Source organism: Scyliorhinus torazame, chromosome 18 (genome assembly GCF_047496885.1).
Source record: "Scyliorhinus torazame isolate Kashiwa2021f chromosome 18, sScyTor2.1, whole genome shotgun sequence".
NCBI lineage: Eukaryota > Metazoa > Chordata > Chondrichthyes > Carcharhiniformes > Scyliorhinidae > Scyliorhinus > Scyliorhinus torazame.
Genome location: NC_092724.1, coordinates 125,101,696 through 125,124,225, shown reverse-complemented (window position 1 = coordinate 125,124,225; position 22,530 = coordinate 125,101,696). Strand labels below are relative to the sequence as shown.

The following is a 22,530-nucleotide window of genomic DNA, read 5'->3' as shown; positions in this document are numbered from 1 at the left end:
ATGTTCCTACTTGAGTTAGAATTGGGGTTTTAATTGTTCAATCGACTGCACTTATTGTTTAACAGACTGCACCAAATATAAAGGGGATACAGGTGGCACTGTGCTTTGTCGGAGAAATGATTACTGAACACAATAAACTTGAGGGTCGAAGTAGTCAAAACCTGCTTCCTGGATCTTAGTATAGAGTTACTATCAGAACTTAACATTCAGCCGCAATATAGATTTTCAAGGGCATGCTGAGAACGACACTAATGTCAATGAGGACCAACGTAGATTCAACTTGTGGTAGCTTCATGGCTTGCACCTTCTAAGTTTACAACAGGGAGTCTTCTTTCACCCAGATATGGCTTCCAGACGAAGATTTGCAATAAAGAGGAGCAACAGTTGGAAGAAAGAATAGCTCTCGCCTAAGCTCTTCGAATGTTTGGCTAACCTGGTTGCTCCCGAGATCACTGTTTATTGCGGTGTTTGGTTTCAATCAAACAAGTTTCAAATCTGTTGTACCTCAAAAGCAAATGACACAAACTGACTTGTGTGCATAATACAAACTGACGCTGACATTTAAGTGTTCTGCATTGTAGGATGTGGAAGCTTTGGAAAAGGTGCAAAGGAGATTTACCAGGATGTTGCCTGGAATGGAAAGAAGGTCTTACGAGGAAAGGTTGAGGGTGCTAGGCCTTTTCTCATTAGAACGGAGAAGGATGAGGGGCGACTTGATAGAGGTTTATAAGATGATCAGGGGAATAGATAGAGTAGACAGTCAGAGACTTTTTCCCTGGGTGGAACAAACCATTACAAGGGGACATACATTTAAGGTGAATGGTTGAAGATATAGGGGGGATGTCAGAGGTAGGTTCTTTACCCCGAGAGTAGTGGGGGCATGGAATGCGCTACCTGTGGAAGTAGTTGAGTCGGAAACATTAGGGACCTTTAAGCGGCTATTGGATAGGTACATGGATTACGGTTGAATGATGGGATGTAGATTAATTTGTTCTTAATCTAGGAAAAAAGTTCGGCACAGCATCGTGGGCCGAAGGGCCTGTTCCGTACTGTATTTTTCTATGTTCTATGTATAGGCTAAACCAATGAAGCATGAAGGTGCGCTAACATTTGTTTGCATGATAAATTCAAAATCATCAGACCATCGGATTAGTTCTTTGATAACTTACCTACAACCATTATATTGAACTCAAAACCTTGTTTCATAGCTTTCCTCCGCATCTGTTCCAGAATGGAGTCAATGCCCACATATCCAAAGTGCTCATATCCTGGCTTCTCATTTTGAATGGGCTCCTTTTGGCTCGTATCTCGATAAGGTTCAGACATATTGCTGGCTTTGATTGAGCTACTTTCTGCACCTACCAGTATGGGAAAGAGAGAAAAAACAACAGATTTAGTTATTGCTGCAACAATCACTGCACTGCTACAAATTTTAAAACGAACTAATCAGTGAGTGATGAGCGTAGTAATGGCACAGCAGGTAAGGGCTGTGCAAAAATGGGTCTTAGCGCTTGGAGACAGATATCCAAGGGACATAGGTACGTATATGCATGCACACACAACTCAGAAGGTTCTTTTAGAGCTCTTTCTGTATTTAATGGGCCCAGGAATGGGAAAAATCAAACAAAGCAGTCTAATGGTTGACAATAGCGAAGAAAGAGATGAGCTGGCACAGAACAAGTATCAAACTGATCCAATTTTATAACTCCAAAATCAACCACGAAGACAGAGAGGGGTGAAGATGAACATATGTGGCGGGATTTTCCAGCTGTTCCCTCTGATGGCAACACCTCCACACTGTGGAAATTCCCACCCATCAACATTTCACATGCACATGCAAAAATACTTAAACCAACCTTCAGGAAACTGTACTCAAAAACCATGTGTTGCATGTAATTTGATTTCAGTCAAGATTTAACGGCCTCGTCGCGCCCGACTTGGTATTGGGACCAGGCCTTTGAATCTGGTGAGAGGTCTCTCGTGAGATTTGCTATGCTTGAAATGTCTGGTGAGATTTAACGGAGTCTTGCAGGACATTGCGATCTGGATCTCGCCCTCACTGGGTGTGATCCAGATCAGCATATTTAAATGAGCCATTTAACTCATTTAAATATGCATTTGCAGGATTCTCCTGGCGCCCGAGACCTAATGGCCGCGCCTGTGAAACTCGTCAGGGCACCGTTTAGTGCAGGTTTCCACAAACCTGGAGCAGTTGTAATGGCACATGAGGGGGGGGGGGGGGGGAGGGGGGGGGATCTCCAAGGTTATTAGAGACCCTCGGTTTGGGGACTGGGCAGGGTGGCACCCTGGCACTCCCTCTGGCACCTGGGCAGTGCCAAAGTGCCAGGGAGACACAGCCAGGTGCCTAGGTGCCACTTCCAGAGATCAGACCCTGATGGCATCTTGATCTGCGAGGAGTGTGCCATCTGCGGAGAGAAACTACCAGAGGCCCAAATATCACCAATAAAATGCTACCTGGACACCATAGTTCATTTTAGTTACAATATTAGAATGCAAAGATCGGGAGACCCCAGATCTATGCCATTCAATACTGGTCCACACAAACATTGAACTGGAGGAACAGCACCTGGGGGTCCTCAGGGCCATGGGAGGCCCCTGGGTGGTCAAGGACAGGGGACAGCTGCTCTCTGGCCCTCCCCTTGAAAGCGGGCATCTTGGCAATGCTACACTGCCACCTTGGCACTGCCGAGGTGCCAGGTGGTTTTACAAAGCTGGCAGGACCACTGCCAGGGTGGCAGTGCCATAGTGGCACAGCCAAAGATCAGAACCGGAGGGGGGCCATGCCCATGAAAGGAGGATGGAGGAGGTGTAAAGGATTGGGAGGGTCGCAGGGAGGGCATGAAAGTGCCTCCAGCGTGTTGGGGGTTGAAGGGTGGGGGTCCTGGAATGGGGGGGCCCGAAAAGGGGAGCCCTCAGTGAACCCATAGTGGGGTGTCATTACTTGGGGGAATGTGGGATAATGCCCATATAGGTGGGTGGGTGACACTGCCCATGCGTGGAGAGGTGGGGGGGGGGGCGCCCACAAGCCCACTTAGAGATCAGGGCACCCTTTCAAAAACCGTGGCCCAATCTCGGAGGAGCTGGTCCGGCCAGCGAGTTCAGCTCCCCAGTGATGAAAATAATTCTAGGTGTGGGCTTGACCAGAGAGAAACTCCCCAGGGCCCAAAAAAGTGACTAAGTGTGATTACATAGCAGTGGGGAACTCACCAACAGAGCTGGGGTAAAACTCCCAGCAAATCCCGGCACAAATGTTTCCATAAGATCACGCCCTAAAAGTCATTTATTTTGCAATCTCAATCACCAATAAAATGCTACCTGGACACCATAGTTCATTTTAGTTACAATATTAGAATGCAAAGTCAAGGAGATTTGCCAGGTTTTACACTGCAAACATTATACAATTACCACTTGAGCGAGGGATCTCAGAAAAGGTTGCAGGTTCGCCATTACTCCATATTCCCCCTCTCCTATTTTTCCCTCCTCCCCCTACGCTGCCCACCAAAAAGAAAAAGTTAAAATCAGGTTGCTTAACACCTGAGCACTTTCCAGATTGAAGTTTCATAAAATCAAACTATTTATAAAAGCTTCTGTTTGACAATGGCTTGAAATGACTTGGAAGTCTTTCACTGTACACAAAACAAGAGGGCACAATTATCTAGCATTACTCCAGCCCTTACAAAACAAGCCACGGAAAGAGATACAAGTTGTGCTTCGTCGGCCTCATTAACCGTTAGGCGCACAAAGAGAATGGAAAGATCTTTTGTGGATGAAATTCTTTCCTTTCTGGTGAAGTTACGTGACGTCTGTACAATCTTGCAGTTAACACGATAGTGGAAATATTTTGATCAGAACAGTAAATCACACCCCACACCCAGGCCGGAATTTTGCAGTCAGTGGTGACTTATTGGCACAAACCATTTCATTTACTCTGGCTCGGAGACTTTCTGTGGGTTTTTCTATTGGAAGGTATTGTGATTAGAAAGCTCTTTGGCATAGTTCCTTCTACAGGGGTCTGGGACCTGCTCAAATAGGCCAAGCAACTTCGTCAATTAGATTTAAGAATCTTGACAGAGGAACGTGAAGTCTGAACCAGTCAGAATAGGTAACCAATGCAAGGCCAACACTGCCGCCTAAAGCGTCAAGGACCCGGGTTCAATTCCAGCCTCGGGTGACTGCCTGTGTGGAGTTTGCCCAGTCTCCCAGTGTCTGCGTGGGTTTCTTCTGGGTGCTCCGGTTTCCTCCCGCAGTCCAAAGATGTACAGGTTAGGTGGCTTGGCCATGCAAAAACTGTTCCTTAGTCCAACAGTTAGCTGGGGTTATAGGATGGAGCGGGGGAATGGACATAGGTAGGGTGCTCTTTCAGAGGGTCGGTGATTACTCGCTGGGCCGAATGGCTTCCTTCTGCACTGTAGGGATTCTATGAAATTATATGCAGAAAGAAAGATGGGTTGACAGCGATAAAAGAGACAAAGACCAGGAATTAAATTTGTTAAAGTTTCCAATAAAAGGAGGGGCAGGCAATATTGATGAAATAGAGTTGCTATTTGCGTCCCACCAAGGTATGGCACAACCTAGAGCAAATATTCTATAAATGCTAATATCATCCTTTTTTTTTTGCTCTCCTTGGTGGAGTTGGGCAGTGCTGTGAGAAGTAACTTTGGTTAATTGTTCCAGTGCAACCTATAAATAGTGCAAACCTGGCCATCATATGTCAGTGCAAACAGCACACACTAAGTCGAGCAAATGGGCATCAATCAAGTAAATGGCTCTTTTCTAAACAATATTGAGCTCCTCAAACGTTGCTGCAGCTGCAATTAGTCAGATGAGTAGTGCCCATTCCATCATGATTTGGCTATATGAGCCTTACAGATGGTGTTGAGGGTATGAGTGGTCAAGAGGTAAATGATTGATTTCCATAGCCAGTCTCTGCCCTGCCTCATACACATGATGTGGAAATAGCTGGTCTGGTTATGCTTCTGGTCAGTCGAGACCTTCCATTTTGTTGATGGTAGGGGATGCTAAAGATTGGTGCCACTGAAGGCCATGGGAAGGTGACTGGATCTTCTCCTGTGGGGATGGTTATTATCAGGCATTTTGATGGCACAATTGTTACCTGTCACTTGTCAGCCCAAGTTAGGGTGTCATCCAGTTACTGCTGCAGGATGGCATAGGCAGCTTCATTATTGGAGTCGCGAATCGAGATAAACATTATTAAATTGTAAAACAGCTGACCCTTCGATAGAATGAGGTCTTGATGGAACAGATAAAGGTGCCTGGGCTGATCCCATTGCACCGAGGATCATTCTTTCAATTGTATCCTAGATTATAATGATTGGTCTCAACAACTACAAACATCTTCCTATGCATCAGGTATCAAACATGACTATTTATTTATTGGGCCGAAACTACTGGTTGCGTTTTAAATGACTAAATAACAGCATTTTGATAACAAAACAGTAGCTTTGAAGATGGCTTAACAGTTGCATAACTGTACCCTACAAATTGCCAAACTATTAAGATGGAGTAGAGTGGACTCAGGCTGTGCAGAAGAACCCATCAGAGACAATCACCTTAGAGGAATTTGAATGGTCCACCCCTAACCCACTCACATAACATCCAGACAGCAACTGGTTATTCAGCGCCATGTGGAACAACTCAATAGATGCAATCACTTCGGACAATGATCCAATGAACTCTTCCAGCCATAATCTAATCATGTCTAAACCATGGACCTGGAATCAACTTGCTATGACCATCTTTAAATAACAGATTAGTTGGTGAGAGGTGATCGTCTGATATGTCAACCAACCCCCTTTGGTGTTCACAAAACGGTTTCTCTCCAGGCCAGTCAGAATAGAAGATGCAGGAGAAGGTGGACTGTAAGTGGACAATCTCTCGCTTGCCATCCATCCTGGAAGCTTGCGCCCTACCTGTTGTTTTGCCAGCTATATGTTGTGAGCAGCACCTAAAAACCAACCCAGCAGCTGCTGACTCCAGGAGATCAAACAGAAATTGCCCATCAACATCTTCAAAGTGCCCCGTTGCAGAATTCGGAGAGATCATTGACCCAAGACATCAAACGTACTGGACCCGTATACAACTAGAGTTTTTGCTTTGGACTTTTAAACTGCTTAACCTATTCTCCACTTCAACTTACTTGGATGTGCGCATGGAATACATGTGTGTGAGTGTTGGCCATTTTTATTTCAACTGGATGTTAAGTACAATAAACAATCTCGTTTTTTAAAAAAAAGGAGAGCTATTCTTTCCCTTCTCACCTGACCAAAACGGATAGGATTCCAGCTATTGAAACGTTTTTCCTGGTGACCCTCGTTGGTCTCAGCATTGCACGGGCTCATAAAAAATGGAGTAGGCCTTCATGGGTATGGGATACATATCCAGTCATAGGAGGAACAAGGCTGATCAAGAGATATGCAGGTCCCTCCATTACGGAGGATGTTTTTTCTTCTCCTCATTGATCTCAATATTTTATGCTTCGAGTTGAATTTTCAAGCCTTCAATTTCAGTGTTCTGATTTAACACGCCTACTCTTAATGCATCCCTCTCATTCTCCTCCCATATAAGCAGGGAACACTAACCATAATTCTAAATTATTACTAATGAGTAAGAACAACACAGGCGACTGTTAGCCTTCAAGAATATAAAACAGTCAGAACACTGGACATTTGCTTTGCACAGTCCTGCTGACACATTCATGAAAAAGGCAAAGCATTTGAAGTATGTCTCAAGTAGTGTGAAGTGGGATGGAACAAGTGACTCCTTTGCAAACTGAGATCTATTACATTTCCAAGGAGGTGATGGGAAACGACCTGTCATGGATTACGGTTCAGTCAGAGTAATTTAAATACAGGGTGAACCCCAAAATAATATTTTAGCTGTTAACTTTGAGCAGATGCTGAAACACAAATTACAAGAAGTTTTGAATAACTTGCAACTAGCCTGCAGCTGACACATTGTGGGTAATAACTGAACAAAACAGTGTCAGGAATTGTTGCAAATTCATTTCTCTCGATTATAGAATGAGAGAATCCACAAGTCAAGGCTGCCAGCAAATAGTACTATTATCCCTTAATATGACACACTTTTTGCAGTCCCCTGCATGTTTCAAGGAATAGGGTCCACGATGTACACAGATACATTTGTTAGAAAAATTATCAAGCAGACACGTTCACACTTACCAAACCCTGGTCGCTAGGCTCTTCAACTTTGGCATAAAATAAAAGCCACACCTACTCGTTCCAAATCGTGTGCACAGTTCCAAAGAATGAACAAAGGGGCATTAATACCGGAGTAATCATTACCCACTTTACAATGCAAGTAATCAATCAAGATAGTATGCGTTTTGAGATTGCAGTCAGAGAAAAAATTCAGACAGAGTACCGAATGTGCAAGTTCAGTATTTACCAGTAATTTTAGAGATTCTGCATCTCAAGTGGTGCTTTAGGACAACATTTTGGTTTAAGTGAAGCTCGAGCAATTCCTAATATTCCAAACAAACTATTTTAAACACTGACTGTATTGATACATTTTATTAAATTAGTTCTGCTAAACCCCATAGTATTTTACATATATGCGAGAAATGTATCTATGAGCATGGGAGCAATATGGTCAGAAGCTTAAGCGTTGTGCGGTAAATAATTAATTAAACCGGTTTTAGGTGTTCGGCCTGTTTTGCGTGGGATCAGTGAAAGTGTGCAATGTCAAGGAAGCTATGAAAATTTTACAATCCTGTTTGCCGGAAGTTTGATTCGGCATCTGCATATCTTTGAGCCTTTGTTGTTACCACAAAGCCTCAATGTGCACAACCTGGAAAGAATAGCCAATCTCCCACCACTGACCGCCATCCTGTTTTGTACCTGCTGATCAGCTAGAGTCCTATACCCCAAGCACCTTTGTTGACCACTTCCACCCATCCTTTACTTGAGCAAGTGTCATGAAGTTTCCACAACACACTCAGAGGAGTCATGGCATTTCGGCACTGAATATGGCACAGCCCTCTCAGTCTTCTCTAAACTCTCATCTTCTGCACATGCAAGTTACAAAAACACAAGGATATGTGGTGCCTATTTCCTCAATATATGAAATTTGAATGATTTTCAACCATTTTGACGACATTGCTTATATACAGTTTTAGAGGTGGTGACTACAAAGTAAAAATGGAGTGTTCTTTGATGTGCTGAAAAAAACAGTTTCCCTTCCAGCCACCCCACCACAGGGCATTCCCAAAAGAATACAAAAATAACCTACATTTGACTTTGCGAGTACCACGATATTAGCATTAGAAGGTGGCCCAGGTGACTATAATAGAGACTCTTCCTTTCGGCTTCTGCTTGTTGTCTCCAAATTACCATCTGGAACTTCTTTTTTAGAATGTTTCTAATTAAGGGGCAATTTAGCATGGTCACGCCACCTACCCTGCACAACTTTGCAGACACGGGGAGAATGTACAAACTCCACGCGGACAGTGACCTTGCGCCAGGATCGAACCCGGGTCCTTGGCGCCATGAAGCAGCAGTGCTAACCACTGCTCCACCGTGAATGATTACGAAACAAAATTCACAAATCTTCAGCTCACACGACTGAGCCACAGTGGAGACAGTGAATGTGGAGGATGGAAACCACTTGCATAGTTTCCAGCCCGCTGAACCATGGAGCTGAAATCTCATGACAAACATGGACCAACAACAAGTTAAACTGTTGCTAAAATAAGCTTGTATCACACATTTCAAAAAATAACAAGAGTGTTTTTTTTGTCAATTAAGTGCGATGATGACTTTTAGTTGTAGAGCAGTTTTAACTGCAGCATCTATTTACCTGCCAAATTATTTTCAAACAGTCAATTTGACCAGTTCCAAGGAACAGTTTTCAGAAATGGACACAATGATCACTTAAATTATTTGAGTATAATTGTGAAAAGCTGCCAGCTTTGCAGTACCAGTCATTGTTTAATGGAGGGGATATAACACTAAAGGTACTTAATACAATCCTGTCTTTTAACACCTAAAGCCAAGTTAGGATCTAGTCTATGCTAAATGGTGTAATGGCCTTATTTCTCGGGGACATGATTGTACAGTACACTGGAAGACTGCTTGCATTTCTGGAGTCTAGCTTTCATAGAATCATTGAATCATAGAATCCCTACAGTGCAGAGGCGATTTGGCCCATCAAGTCTGCACTGACCCTCTGAAAGAGCATCCTATCCTTGCACACGCCACACCTTATCCCTGCAACCCAGTAACACTAAGCGACAATTTAGCATGGCCAATGCGCCTAACCTGCACATCTTTGGAATGTGGGAGGAAACCGGAGCACCCGGAGGAAACCCACGTAGACACGGGAAGAACGTGCAAACTCCACATAGACAGTCACCTGAAGCTGGAATTGAACCCAGGTCCTTGGTGCTGTGAGGCAGTAGTGCTAACCACTGTGCCACCGTGCCGCTTTGAAATCAGTGCAGAGAAATCAGGTGAAATCTTGCCTTTCAAATCAATGAATCTGTACTAGCCTCAGCAAGGCGCATACATTAATTGGTGACATGACCATCTGAAGCAGAAAATTCAGTGTTATGTTTGAAGCAGAAAATTTAGTGTTAGGTTCGAGTCACTGAGACAGACAACAAGGATATTCATTTTTTTTAAAAATGCATTAATAGCCCCCTTAAGTTTTCATTTAGGTTGTCGCTGGGCACAAGTCTGCACCAGGAGCTAAAGGTACACGTGCCCCCACTATACCAGTGCAAAAACACCTTAAATGAGATTAAACCAATTCTACCTGGTTCTACTATGAGGCATGAGTGCATGTGCAAAACACTGTCGCATGTACTAATATTCGAACGATTTGACAGAGATTATGAGCGAAATCCTTTGCACTTAGTCCCTCCCAAAAGATTGGGACCACTTTCGGGTCAGAAGCCTGAATGAACAAAGATTAATACAGCACAGGAACAGGTCCTTCGGCCCTCCAAGCCTGTACCGGTCATGATACCACCCTTCACCCTTGCCCAAAACCCTCAGCACTTCCTAGTGCCTTATCCCTCGATACCCATCCTATCCATGTATTTGTTGAGATGCCTTTTGAACGCCGTTAATGTATCTGCTTCCACAACCTCCCCTGGCAACGCATTCCAGGCACTCACCACCCTCTGTGTAAATAAACTGCCTCGTACATCTCCTCTAAACATTGCCCCATGGACATTAAACATATGCCTCCTGGTGGCTGACCCCTCCACCCTGGGAAAGAGTGCCTGCCCATTCACTCTATCCATGCCCCCATAATCTTGTGGACCTCTATCAGGTCACCCCTCAACCTCCGTCATTCTAATGAAAACAGTCCGAGTCTATTCAGCCTCTCTGCATAGCTAACACCCTCCAGACCAGGCAACAACATCCTGGTAAACCTACTCTGCACCCTCTCCAAAGAGTCCACATCCTTCTGTTAGTGTGGTGACCTGAATTGTGCACAATATTCCAAGTGCAGCCTTACCAACGTTCTATACAACTATAGTATGACATGAATGGGTGAGCTTAGCTGTGACTCTTCAATTCAGCCACAGCATTTGCAACCCACTTCATGCAGAAAGTGGGAGGGATAATGGTCCATTCTGTTGCAGCAAGAATTTCTAATTAAAAAGGATCCCGACAGTGGCCACAAGGTATCAAGGTTTGGATTTTTGAGGATGCAGCAACCAAAAATGAACTGGGAAAGCTGACTCCTGGGTCTCTCACACCTACCTAGGGTCCTCCTGTGAGATCTGAGGGGCTGTATTGAGATGAGCTCACCCTCAGATGGGTGGGGGGGGGGGGGGGGGGGTGGGAAAGAGGATAGCCTTTCCAACCAAGCAGATGTGGATAGAAGTGGAAGAGGGGGGTTAGCAGCAGGGAGTGTGGTCCCTCTAACCCAGGGACAATGAAGTAGGAGGATGCAGGCCATCAGAGAGCATTGACAGATTGAGAAGCGACATACTTGCAGTGCCAAGTCCCACGCTCCGACTTTCCCAGTGTTCTACTGCACAGCACGTCACAAGGCAAGACACCGTGTATCTCCACTCATTCCCATCTCAATCTCCAGGCGTCGCCTATTCCCACCCAATCAGCCATCACTCGCACTCATTCCCAGCCTATATCCCTCTTGCACCCATGCCTCACCATCACTAAATGTTACTCTTCCCTCCACTCCACAAGCCATTTTGAACACTCTGATATCCTACAGTGACTGGCAATGCATGGTGATGGTGAGGCATAGGTGCAAGAGGGATATAGGCTGGGAATGAGTGTGAGTGATGGCTGATTGGATGGGAATGAGTGGAGATACACGATGTCTTGTCTTGTGACGTGCTGTGCAGTAGAATGCTGGAAAAGTCGGAGCGTGGGACTTAGCACTGCACGTATGGAGTGCAATACATGGCCCCTGTTCCACTGGGAAGGAGGTTCCACACTGCCTTCAATCCCAACCTGCAGAAACCTGGAAGAGTGTGGGATCCTGACCGGACTTCAATTTCAGGGGGTTAGTTGCCACTAAAATCCAACTCCTCTTGCCTGGGGAAAGCTCCTGTCTAGAAGGATAGACGCTACAGAAAATAGATATATCACCTGTTGTATCACAGAATGCTCTTATAGGTCTGGCATTAAATTATTTTGCTGGAACAATGCAGATTTTTATCCTGTATCTAACCATCCAGAAACTTCAACTCAGACTACTTGATAATTTGTCCAACAGGTCCACTTGCAGAACTGATATATCCCTGTTCAGGGTTGAGTAATTTCAAAAAGGGTAAAATAAGTAGACCAGATTCTGAAGAGCGGAATGACCATATAATATTTGGTTGCACCAACTCCCATTTTGAAATCTCTTCCTGTCTAAAGAACAAACTTTCAATTATAGAGCTTGAGCTCTAAGCATCCCAAAGCACATCACAACCAATGGCACTTCGGTACTGATGTTTCATAATGTCCCAGTTATAATGTTGGAAACATAGCGGGCGATGTGTGCACAGAGATATTTTACAAATAGCAAAGAATGAACAGAATTTATTTTCTGGCAAAAGGCTATCAACCTAAAACCATGCGGCTGGATTCTTCGGCCGTGCAAGATTGCCACGGACGGAACATGTAAAGGTCCACTGACCTGGGGCGGGAATTTCCGGTTGCCGGGCAGACATGGCAGAAAAATCCCGCCCATGAATTCTGTTTTTCTCTCCACAGGTGATGCCTGATCTGCTGAGTATTCCCAGGTAGTGAGTATTTCTACAGGTAATGTGTCTCAAAACCGCCAAACACGGGACCGAGGCCCTGCCAGATTGTGGCCCTTGCCAGATTTCAGGTTGAGGCAGTTCGAGCCGTGGACGATTCAAGGCCCAGCTGGGTTGTTTGGGGTTAAGGTTGCGTGAAGCGCACAAATTGACACACAAGAGGTGACATGGATAGCTTAGTCAGATGCCGCACTGCGTCAATGCAGTGCCTATTTAAATTGTCAAGTTACACATTTTATTTTACTCAATTAAAATTGAACTCCCAGTTATTGGACAGCTGGTTTCAGACCTTACTTGCTTTAGATGTTTTGTTTTCATTTTAAACTGATGCTGGTTGATTTTGCCCAGAAGGTCCAAAGAACTACCCTGCACTTCACTTTAGTCTTGAGGATGTTTTGCACCAATTTAATATCTATTCTGAAGGCACTTCCAGCATTTTCATACATTTCAATCTGCACTCCAGGTATCGCAACAGAAACCATTTGTATTTCAATAGCACCTTTATTATCCAAGTGCTTTGCAAAAATGTATGGGAAAGAAATGGGTACTCGCCAAAGTATCGCATATTAGAAGGCATGGCCAACAATTTGGTCATAGAAGTAGGTTTTAAGGATCGATTAGGAATGAAAATAGGTCTCGGGGGAGAACGCTAAAGAGCACTGGCCTTGGAAGCTGAAGGTCTGCTGGGTAAAGTCATGGAATGTACAGAGAATGAAGAGCTCAAGGGATTGGAGAAGATTAGAGCACTGAAACAAACTAGAGAAGTAGGATAAGGAAAAGCCACGAAGGTCAGGTGGCCAGTGTCAGAGTTCACTAAAACTGGACACCTTCTCAACACGTGTCAGGTGACATCACAGGATGATGTTACCATGTGATATCAGATCATACAGGGGTGACATCACATATGAGGATTCTGCACCATTGGAATAACAATGGAATTGGGGGGGGTTGGGGAAAAGATTAAAGCAAACCTGATCTTTGTGTCGCTGCCACATTGAGGCTGCTGCGGATGAGGAATGGAAAGAACAGGGGCTCTTGCCAATGCTTTACTAAGATAAGCAGATTATGGGTCATAATACTAGAAGTGAAATCGTCTGGTGCCAGGCAGTGGCAAGACGAGCTAAAGATTGGACTGTCTGGTATAAAACCAGAAGCCTGGCCTCTCTACACAAAAGGGCATCAGAAATAGGAATCTTTAGGAGGTGAAAATGCAAGGAAATGAACTGTATTAAAATTGAAATATAGCAGAAAATATTGCACACATGGTAAACATACTTAGAAATGTAATCACCAAGCTTGTAAAATCATCAGAATGCCATGTTTTCGAACCTCGAAACGCCAGAGGCTGGTTGCATTTGTAACTTTCAGCCCTTCAACAAATTCAGTCTCAATTCCATGCATACCACCTGGGCTTTGCTCAATGCCCCAAAAAATGCATCCGCTCTGGCAGTATACAATTAAACCCAAGGTTAGCTTCCAAGGCATGAGACTGAAAGGAATTCTTACAGTCAATGTTATCTTCTCCAATTTCTTTCCTTGAATTCATTTTAAGTCATTCTTTTGTGAAAACTGAATAACTTCCTCCGTCCATAGTGCGTGAAGAAATAGATGGCGAGAACAGCAACCACAGCGCTACGTTCACATGGGTGCACAATAATGAACAGCTTTTACCAGTCACGCAAACCTGAACAGCAAAAATATGTGGATCAAGTGCAAGTCCTTTCTTCTCTCGACGTATCCCTCTATCTGCCCACATCTAATGCTATCTTTGTATTGCACATGGCCATAACAATCACCCTCAACTAACCAAAGCAAGAAAATCGAAATTTGTTCAAATTAGCTTGCACGGTATCTTAAAATTCAGAGGAACGCTTTGATATACGGACACATGTATATTATGCAAAAAGTAATGCCAACACTCACGGTCCAGGCCCACACATGAAGAAATGCCACTTGCACTTGGGAGAGGCCCTGAACTGCTGTCTGCATTCATGGAACAGTATCCAGCAAGAGAGCACCTTCTGAGGCAGGCAACAAATAGGAGGGGAAAAAGACCGGTGTACTTTCACACGGAACAAATAGGATTTAATCCTTGGGTTAGCAACCGCACTCTGGCATAACAATTCAGCACAGATTGCAGCAGTAATTTATTGAATTAAAGACCCCGAGCCATTGTTTGGTCAAATAGCCCATTATTTGGCAAACAAGTGAAGAGGGCTTCGGTAAATGGATGGGGGACAACTTCTGAACTTGTGAACTCAAGCAGGCCATTTTTGTTAAATGATCTATGTAATGCGGCCCTTGTTGGTTTCAAGCAATTTTCTTTGTATTCTTGGGCACACGTCCAATCGTCACTGCACTTACATTTAAGCATATGTCGACAATCAAAGTCACCCACCTCGGTTATCAAGAAGTTAAAGTATTCACATGGTCTGTGACTGCTCCAAGCTTCATTACTGAAGAAGCTCAATTACCACTGATAGCACAGATTGCTTCAATCTATTACCCAAATGTAGAGCTGCCAAGTAATTTTGCCTGTCATTTTAAATCAAGCAAAAGCTACTTACGTTGCATTTATCATCCAATTCCACCCTGCCACCCCGTTGCAATGGTACAGATACCAATTAAACTGTGTAAATGTATAGAACACAAAAATTACTAAACTTTGAATTTTTTGCCTTTGCTGCTCGAGCGGTTTTAACCGGAGGTATTGTTCAAGTACAGGTTATGAACCAGATACGGAGAAATCCAGCTTAGGCATTCAAAGGTGTACGTTTTGTGTGCCTGTTCACGTGGCTACATGCACAATTGAAGTGGAGCTGGAATCTCAGTGAAATTAATCAGTGGGCAGCCAACATTCCGCATGCTGCTTATTGGTTGTGTAACTATTTTTGTTAATTCACGGGACGAGGGTATTGTTGAACAAGCGCCAGCGTCTGTTGACCACCCCTGTCGGTGAACCACATTGCTGTTGCTGGGAGTCACAGACTGGGTAAGGGTGCCTGATGAAAGTTTCATGGTCTCCAACACGGAGACTAGCTTTATATTCCAGACGTCTAAATTGAACTTAAATTCCACCAGTTGCCATGGCAGGATTTGAACTCATTACACATCCAGGGACATTATCACTGCACCAACATCTCCCCCTATTTGGAGGGGCAGAAAATCTTGCATTTCTGGCACTACTTAAAGGCAATCTTAAAAGATAGACGAACCATGACTGCAGCTATCAGGAAACCCTCTGTAAGCTATTAAATGGCTCCATGAGCTCCAGGGAGAGGTTCCAAATACTCAGGGACAGCAGTAAAGGCCATGGTCCAGATCATCAATAAGATAAGGGAAATCCTGCCACCCTCTGTGCAGCACCTTCAGGGCAGTGCAAAAAGCTGTCTCCAAAGCAATGTGTGCATGGGGTTTCAAGCTGCAATGCCTCGATAACCTCATTAGACTGGGTCAAGCTAAATTGTTCCTCTCACCTCAAATTGTTCCTCTCAACTCAATTACTCCTCGCATCTGCACCACCTGTAGCTTAACTACTCAAAAGAAGCCACATCAAACCCTTTCATTCCTTACAATTACTGCACCACACCTCTCGATGCGCAACGTGACTGGAGCTCCCGCCTTCCCGCATCTTGCACACAATTTCAAACTGTCTCATCATGACAGGCACATTCACAAACAGGTCACAAGGTTGCTTCTACAAACCCATTTCTCCACGGAGACTGCAACGGTTCAAGCAGGCAGCTCACCATCACCTTCTAAAGGGCAATTATGGATGGACAATAAATGCTGGCATAGCCAGCGACACCCAAATCCCGGAAATATTTTTTTAAAAAATCATTAGAGACCACCGTTACATCTTTTGGTTTGGACATTATAAACATGGGGTGAGTTATGGCTGTGATGGGGCTTCTTCACTGCAACGGCGGAATTTTCTTTTTAAAATAATGACAAAGACTAATTTTCGGCGAGAAAACCGGTGCGATTTCTATCGGCTCCGGCGGCGCGATCTGGATCGCAATCGTCTGGCACTCGGAAAGAAAATGTCGTCACATGAAAGACGCCACATCGGTGGTGCAAAGCATCTGATTCGCTCGTCCCTGGGGGTCATCTGAGCACTTCAATGAAGGAGACGCTGTATTTAAACAGCTCCACAACATTTGCTCTGATTCAAACCAGGAGGATGGCAGTAAGGAAACCAGCTCCTGGATTTACGGAGGGGGCCCTCAGCCATCTGCTGGATGTCGTAGAGGAGAGGCTGGCCACAATATACCCTCGGGCTGACGGGAGGCCCTCCAGCAAGGTGACAAATTCCGCCAGGGAGAAGGTAGCAGCACTGGTTAATGCCAGCAGCCTGATCTAGAGGACCGGTGTGCAATGTAGGAAAAAGATGAATGACCTACTATGATCAGCAAGGGCAAGTTCTCCCCGTCTCCTCCCTTCCATCACTTCCCGGAATATCACCTGTAACCTACATGCCGCTACCTCGCAGGTTCTCAGCACCCAATCTCCTCAAATTCCCCCCAGCACTCCTCATCAGAACCCCTCCCAGCTTAGGTGCAGTGCCCACTGTCATCAACCTCTGACCTACCAGACATCCAGCTCTCATTATCCTGCAGGGGAAGGTCGCTCACAATCACAGAGAGAGGGAAGATGGACAGTGGGATGTGTTGAGCTGACGGACAACATGCTGGTCCAATAGCATGAAGCGGGAAGCGATGAGGGCATCCCTGGTCCTCCTGCCCAGGCAAACCCTCGCCTGATCTCCATCCTTCAGTTCCTCCATTGTCCCTTCCGCTACTCACTCCTGGACTGTCTCCTCATCCAAGGAGACATTCAGCTCCTCCAGGTCTTTAAAGTAATGTTGCCCGCCCACTGCTGAGCAAGGTTATGTAGGGCACAGCAGATCACCACAATGTGATTGGGCAGCACGGTAGCACAAGTGGATAGCACTGTGGCTTCACAGCACCAGGTTCCCAGGTTCGATTCCCAACTGGGTCACTGTCTGTGCGGAGTCTGCACGTTCTCCCAGTGCCTCCGTGGGTTTCCTCCGGGTGCTCCGGTTTCCTCCCACAGTCCAAAGACGTGCAGGTTAGGTGGAATGGCCATGCTAAATTGCCTTTCGTGTTCAAAATGGTTAGGAGGGGTTATTGGGTTACGGGGATAGGGTGGAAGTGAGGGTTTAAGTGGGTCGGTGCAGACTCGATAGGCCGAATGGCCTCCTTCTGCACTGTATGTTCTGTAATGTGGGAGACCCTCTGGGGACTGAACTAAAGGGTGCCACCATTCTTGCCAAATCAGGGGAAGCACGCCTTTAAGAGGTCGATGGACTGGTCAATTACAGACCGGATAGCACTGTGAGCCGTGTTGTAGGAGGCCTCTGCTTCAGCCTCAGGCCTCCACACTGGAGTCATCAGCCAAGACCTCAGCGGATAGTCTTTGTCCCTCATAAGCCATCCCTACAGCCTGGGTCCTGGAAGCAGTCAGTCCTACTCTTTAACCACAGTTACCGCTTACTCACATCTCACGTGCCCTTCCATCTCCGTTGCATGACAGGCCCTCACCCCGTCGGGAGTCACCTCTGGCCTTCCGTCTGGTTGGCCGCCCTCCCTTATTCTCTTCATCATTAGAAGTTCTGACAGGAGGTTTCTATGATCGCCCATCCTTCATGAGCAGGGTCAACTGGAAGGTGATGTCTACCTTGGTGGCCAATGGATCCTGTATGGTAGGCACTGGGATCCGGAACATATACAGACACAGTCCCTCTCGATCCTGTGGATCCAAGCATTTATCCTCGAATCCCGAGTTTCACCCCTATCCTGGACTTTGAACTATTATAAGTCGGCAGCTGACATTGTTAAGGGTTAACTCTTGATGATCAATTAGTTTGACGAGCATGAGCTTCAGGAATGCTAGAGGGCATAATTGCTTTCTGCAGCAGGGATAGGTAAAGCTAAGAGGTACCCTTTTTACTCAGGCTGTATAATGCCGAGATCTCATTGCTATTAGGCCTTTACACTTACGACTCCTGCACAGACATACCCCTGTCCCCAACCCCCCAGTCCCAGGTTGGGCACCGTGTAGCCGTCTCTTTTGGGGCTCTTCCATTAGCTCATTAGACCCAACTCCTTCACTCTCATCACACCCTTCCACTCACTCCATGGGCGCGATTCTCCACTCCCGCGACTAAGTGCCCACGCCATCGTGAACGGCGTCGAGGTTCACAACGGCGCGAAACGGCCCCGATCTCGACCGATTCAGGGTCCGAAAATGGGCTAGGATCAGGGCCGCGAGAAACTCGGGGGGCGTGCCGCTAAAGCAGCGTCATCAGCGCGCGCCGGGCATTGGCCCCGCATAAAAGCGGCGCCGCGTCATCCGCCACCTAACTGGCGTCACCCGCGCATGCGTGGTTGCCGTCCTCCCCGAGGCCACCCCGCAAGAAGATGTCGGATGGATCTTGCGGGGCGCGGAGGAAAGGAGGTCCTCCTTCAGAGAGGCCGGCCCGCCGATCGGTGGGCACCGATCGCGGGCCAGACCCCTTTTGAGTCCTACCCCGGTGAAAGAACCCCCCTCGCCCCCCCCCACAGCGTTCCCGCGCTGTTCCCACCGGCAGTGACCAGGTGTGGATGCGCCGGCGGGAAGCCGTCGTTTTGGGCAGGCCGCTCGGCCCATCCGGGCCTGAGAATAGCGGGGGTGGCAGAGAATCGCCATTTTGGGTGTCTTGGGCGATTCACTGGACTGTGCCGCGCAGAACTAGATAGTGGCGATCTCGCCGCTTGGGTGCATCGCGGGAGGGCGTCGGACCGGCGTCGCGTGAAAAAATGGCGCCTCAGGCGATTCTCCCAAACAGCGCGGCATCGGAGAATCGCGCCCCATGTGTCTCATACCCATAGGTGTGGCATACCTCCATGCCACACTCAGCCAACTAACACAGTGATCTAAAATCTTATTTAAACACACAGGCAACTGGCTGACAGTCCTCCAAGAACTTTTTAAACAACTGGGACCCCTATCCCGGAAACCCCCGAACCGCTTCCATCCATGAGCTGGCTAGCGGGCCCCGTCCTCTTGGGACTCCCTGGTGCTAGGTAGCGAGGGGTGCTCGCCTCCTTCCTCCCTCTCAGAGGACATGATGGCTGGTTCCTTTTTGTAAAACCAGGAGTTATTCGCGCCCACTTTACATCGCACCTCGTGGGTGGGAAGATTCAATGAGGCCTGCAGATTCGACTTCAACCTCGCTGGAATGAATTCAGATTGATGCAAATCAGGTTCGTGCCCTTCCTGGGGAGGGCCCAGGAGGATCGCTTTCTGAAATCTCTCCGGCGCAAATCCCGTTTTTAGCCTCTTGCGATATTTTGCGGCCATTACAGGATTTGCTCCCAAGGCTAATAGGCCTGCTAAATCCCACCCATTACCTTTCACCCTTCTTTCTATGTTACCCAAACTGCAGCCGCTTTCAGCAGCCATTTATCTCTCACTCTCTTCTCCGTTCACACTTAAAGCTAACCACTTGCCCTCTCTTTCATCGTAGGTGTAGAAAAAAACAAGGCCCATCTGCCCATTCAACAGGGGGGGGGGGAGGGGAAGCCTCTATGAAGATGCAGTGTTGCTCTGATCTGGCCATAACCAGCATCGGGGGACTGGCAAACATACTCCGTAAAGGCTAGGTGAGGAGTACTGAACTGTTTATGTGCTGAGTTCATAACTAACCAGTTGGACAGGTTTTCCCCAGTTTACCGAAGAAGTTGGTTTTATTATACTTAAACCGATCTAAGTAAAATTATAACACAGCATTCACTTTCACATGTGCATGCACACTTACGCAAACACACACACGACAGAGAATGGGAGGATAGGGTGGCTAAATTAGAGTCCATAAAAGTCAAAATGATTACAGTCTGCAGTTTGGTGACTTGGCTGGCTTTAGGCCAGATGTGGTGTGTCGGCTACTTCCACTCGGTAGTCTTCTGCGTTGCGGCAGTTTGAAACTGCGAGTGGATGATCTGTTCTTCGGGAGATACAGCTGGGGAGTGTTGTTCTTTTATTTTAAAAAATCTGTCTGTTTCACATGGAGAGAGCGTCAAACAATAGCGGAGAGGGCCCAAAAGCTTGCAAGTGTGGGTGGAGGGCGAACACGCAATGCAGCGAACGAGAGAGAGCGCAAGAGCAAGTTTGAGGGCAGAAAAGTGAGCGGGGGGCAGAGTGTGGGGCAGCAAGAAGGAACTCTCAGCTTCTCAGCTGCCTGTCCTCAGCTCTGTTGAGGAAACATGCTAACACCATAGAAAGGGTTGAGTTGTCATGTGACTACCTTCTCTAACTAACGAGTAAATCAAACATGATCATGTATTCCATTTGTAACTTTATTCGGTCAGATCTCGTTCGTGCCTCACATCCTATCTAAAGTGCAATGCACAGACTGGATGTAATACTCCCAGCTGAGGCCAAACTGTTGCCTCACACAAATTCAACATAACCTCCTTGCTCTTGTACTCTATGTCCTTATTAACAAAGCCCAGGATACTGTATGCTTTATTAACCACTCTCTCAACCTGTCCTGCCACCTTCAGGGATTTATGCACATATCCACCCAGGTCCCTCTGCTCCTCGCACTTTCGAGTTGCACCATTTATTTTACATTGTCGCTCCACCTTCTCCCCATGAAGATGAATCACTTCACATTTCTCTACACTACAGCTGCCACCTATCCACCTTGCCTATCTTCTTTTGAAGTTCTACTCTTCATAGTTCACAAGGCTTCCAAGCTTTTTATCACGTGCAAACTTTGAAATTGTGTTCTGTACACTAAGGTCTGAGCCATTAATGTAGATCAGGGAAAGCAAGGGTCCCAACACTGATCCATGGGGAACTCCACCACAAAACTTCCTGCAGCATGAAAAACATCCATTAACCATTACTCGGTTTCCTGTCATTCAGCCAATTCCGAATCCTTGCTGCTACAGTCCCTTTTATTCCATGAGTTGCTTGCTCACAAGTCTGTTTTGCGGCAGTGTACCAAACACCCATTTTGAAGTCCATGTACACCACATCAACAGCACCACCCTCATAAACCTCTTGTTACTTCTTCAAAGGTCTCCAGCAAGTTAGATAAACATGATTTTCCCTGAAGAAATCCATGCTGGCTTTTCTTCATTAGCCCACATTTGTCTATGTGACTGTGAACTTTGTCCAAATTATTATTTCTAAAAGTTTCCCCACCACTGATGTTAAACTGACTGGCCTGCAGTTGCTGGTCTTATCTTTACACCCTTTTTTGAACCCTGACTCCCAATTTATTCCGTCCAGATACTTTCTTACCCCATGGAAGTTGGCTTTCCCTCAGTCAATTATTCTTAAAAGGGTCGTAGAGTCCTACAGCACCGAAAAGGCCCTTCGGCCCATCATGTCTGCGCTGGTAACTCTGGATTGTTCTTTGTTCCTTTCCATAGTCAACCTAAAAGATAGGTACAATGATCAGTGTCCCAAAAACATTCTCCGACTGACACTTGATCTACTTGACCCATCTCGTCTCTAAGGTTCGTCTCGCAGCGCCTCCTTCTTCATTGAACTGGAAACATACTGCTGTAGAAAAGTTCCCCAAATTCACTCTTGTCCCGGTCTGCCCTTTATATCACTATTATCCCTGTCTGTATTTGGATAATTAAAGTCCCCCATTATAAGTACTCCATAATTTTGCACCTCTCTGTAAGTTCTTTGTAGATTTATTCCTCTACATATGTTCCACTAGCTATTTATCGAATACATCAATGTAATTGCACCATTTATTCCTTAGCCAATCCAGCACTGCAATTTAGCTTTTTTGAACACCTTGTATCCAGGGATATTTAAAAACAAGTCCTGCCTTTCTTTGAGCCAGGTTTATGTTATAGCCACAGCATCAAATTTCCACATAGCAATCTGCACCTGCAGCTAACCAAACTCCCAATAATCTAAAGCCCTCCCTGTCGTACCACCTTTCCAGTCATGGATTCATCGGTCTTATCATCCTATTTCTGTACTCACTTATGCGTGGTAATGGGAGTCACCCAGAGATTAATACTTTTGAAGTCCTGCTGCTCATTTTCTACCTAGTTCCCCAATTCTACATGGAGGACTGCATCACCCCATTGCCCCATGTTATTGGGACTGAGATAGGCCATGAATTCTGGCTGTTCACCCTACCCCCTCAGGCTGTCACAGCCACTCAGTGACATCCTTGAACCTGGAACCAGGGAGGCAACACT

At 46.0% G+C, this 22,530-nt stretch overlaps 1 protein-coding gene across 6 annotated transcripts in view; it reads right to left on the bottom strand.

The window, feature by feature from the left end:
- The window catches only part of LOC140395489 (septin-9-like), a 397,275-nt gene that overhangs the window by 81,403 nt on the left and 293,342 nt on the right, over positions 1 to 22,530 (bottom strand). For all 6 annotated transcript variants that reach the window (XM_072483289.1, XM_072483292.1, XM_072483293.1 and 3 more), the window contains one exon: positions 1,170 to 1,358. In XM_072483289.1, the coding sequence (XP_072339390.1) occupies positions 1,170 to 1,358 (189 nt within the window). The remainder of the gene's footprint in view (positions 1 to 1,169; positions 1,359 to 22,530) is intronic.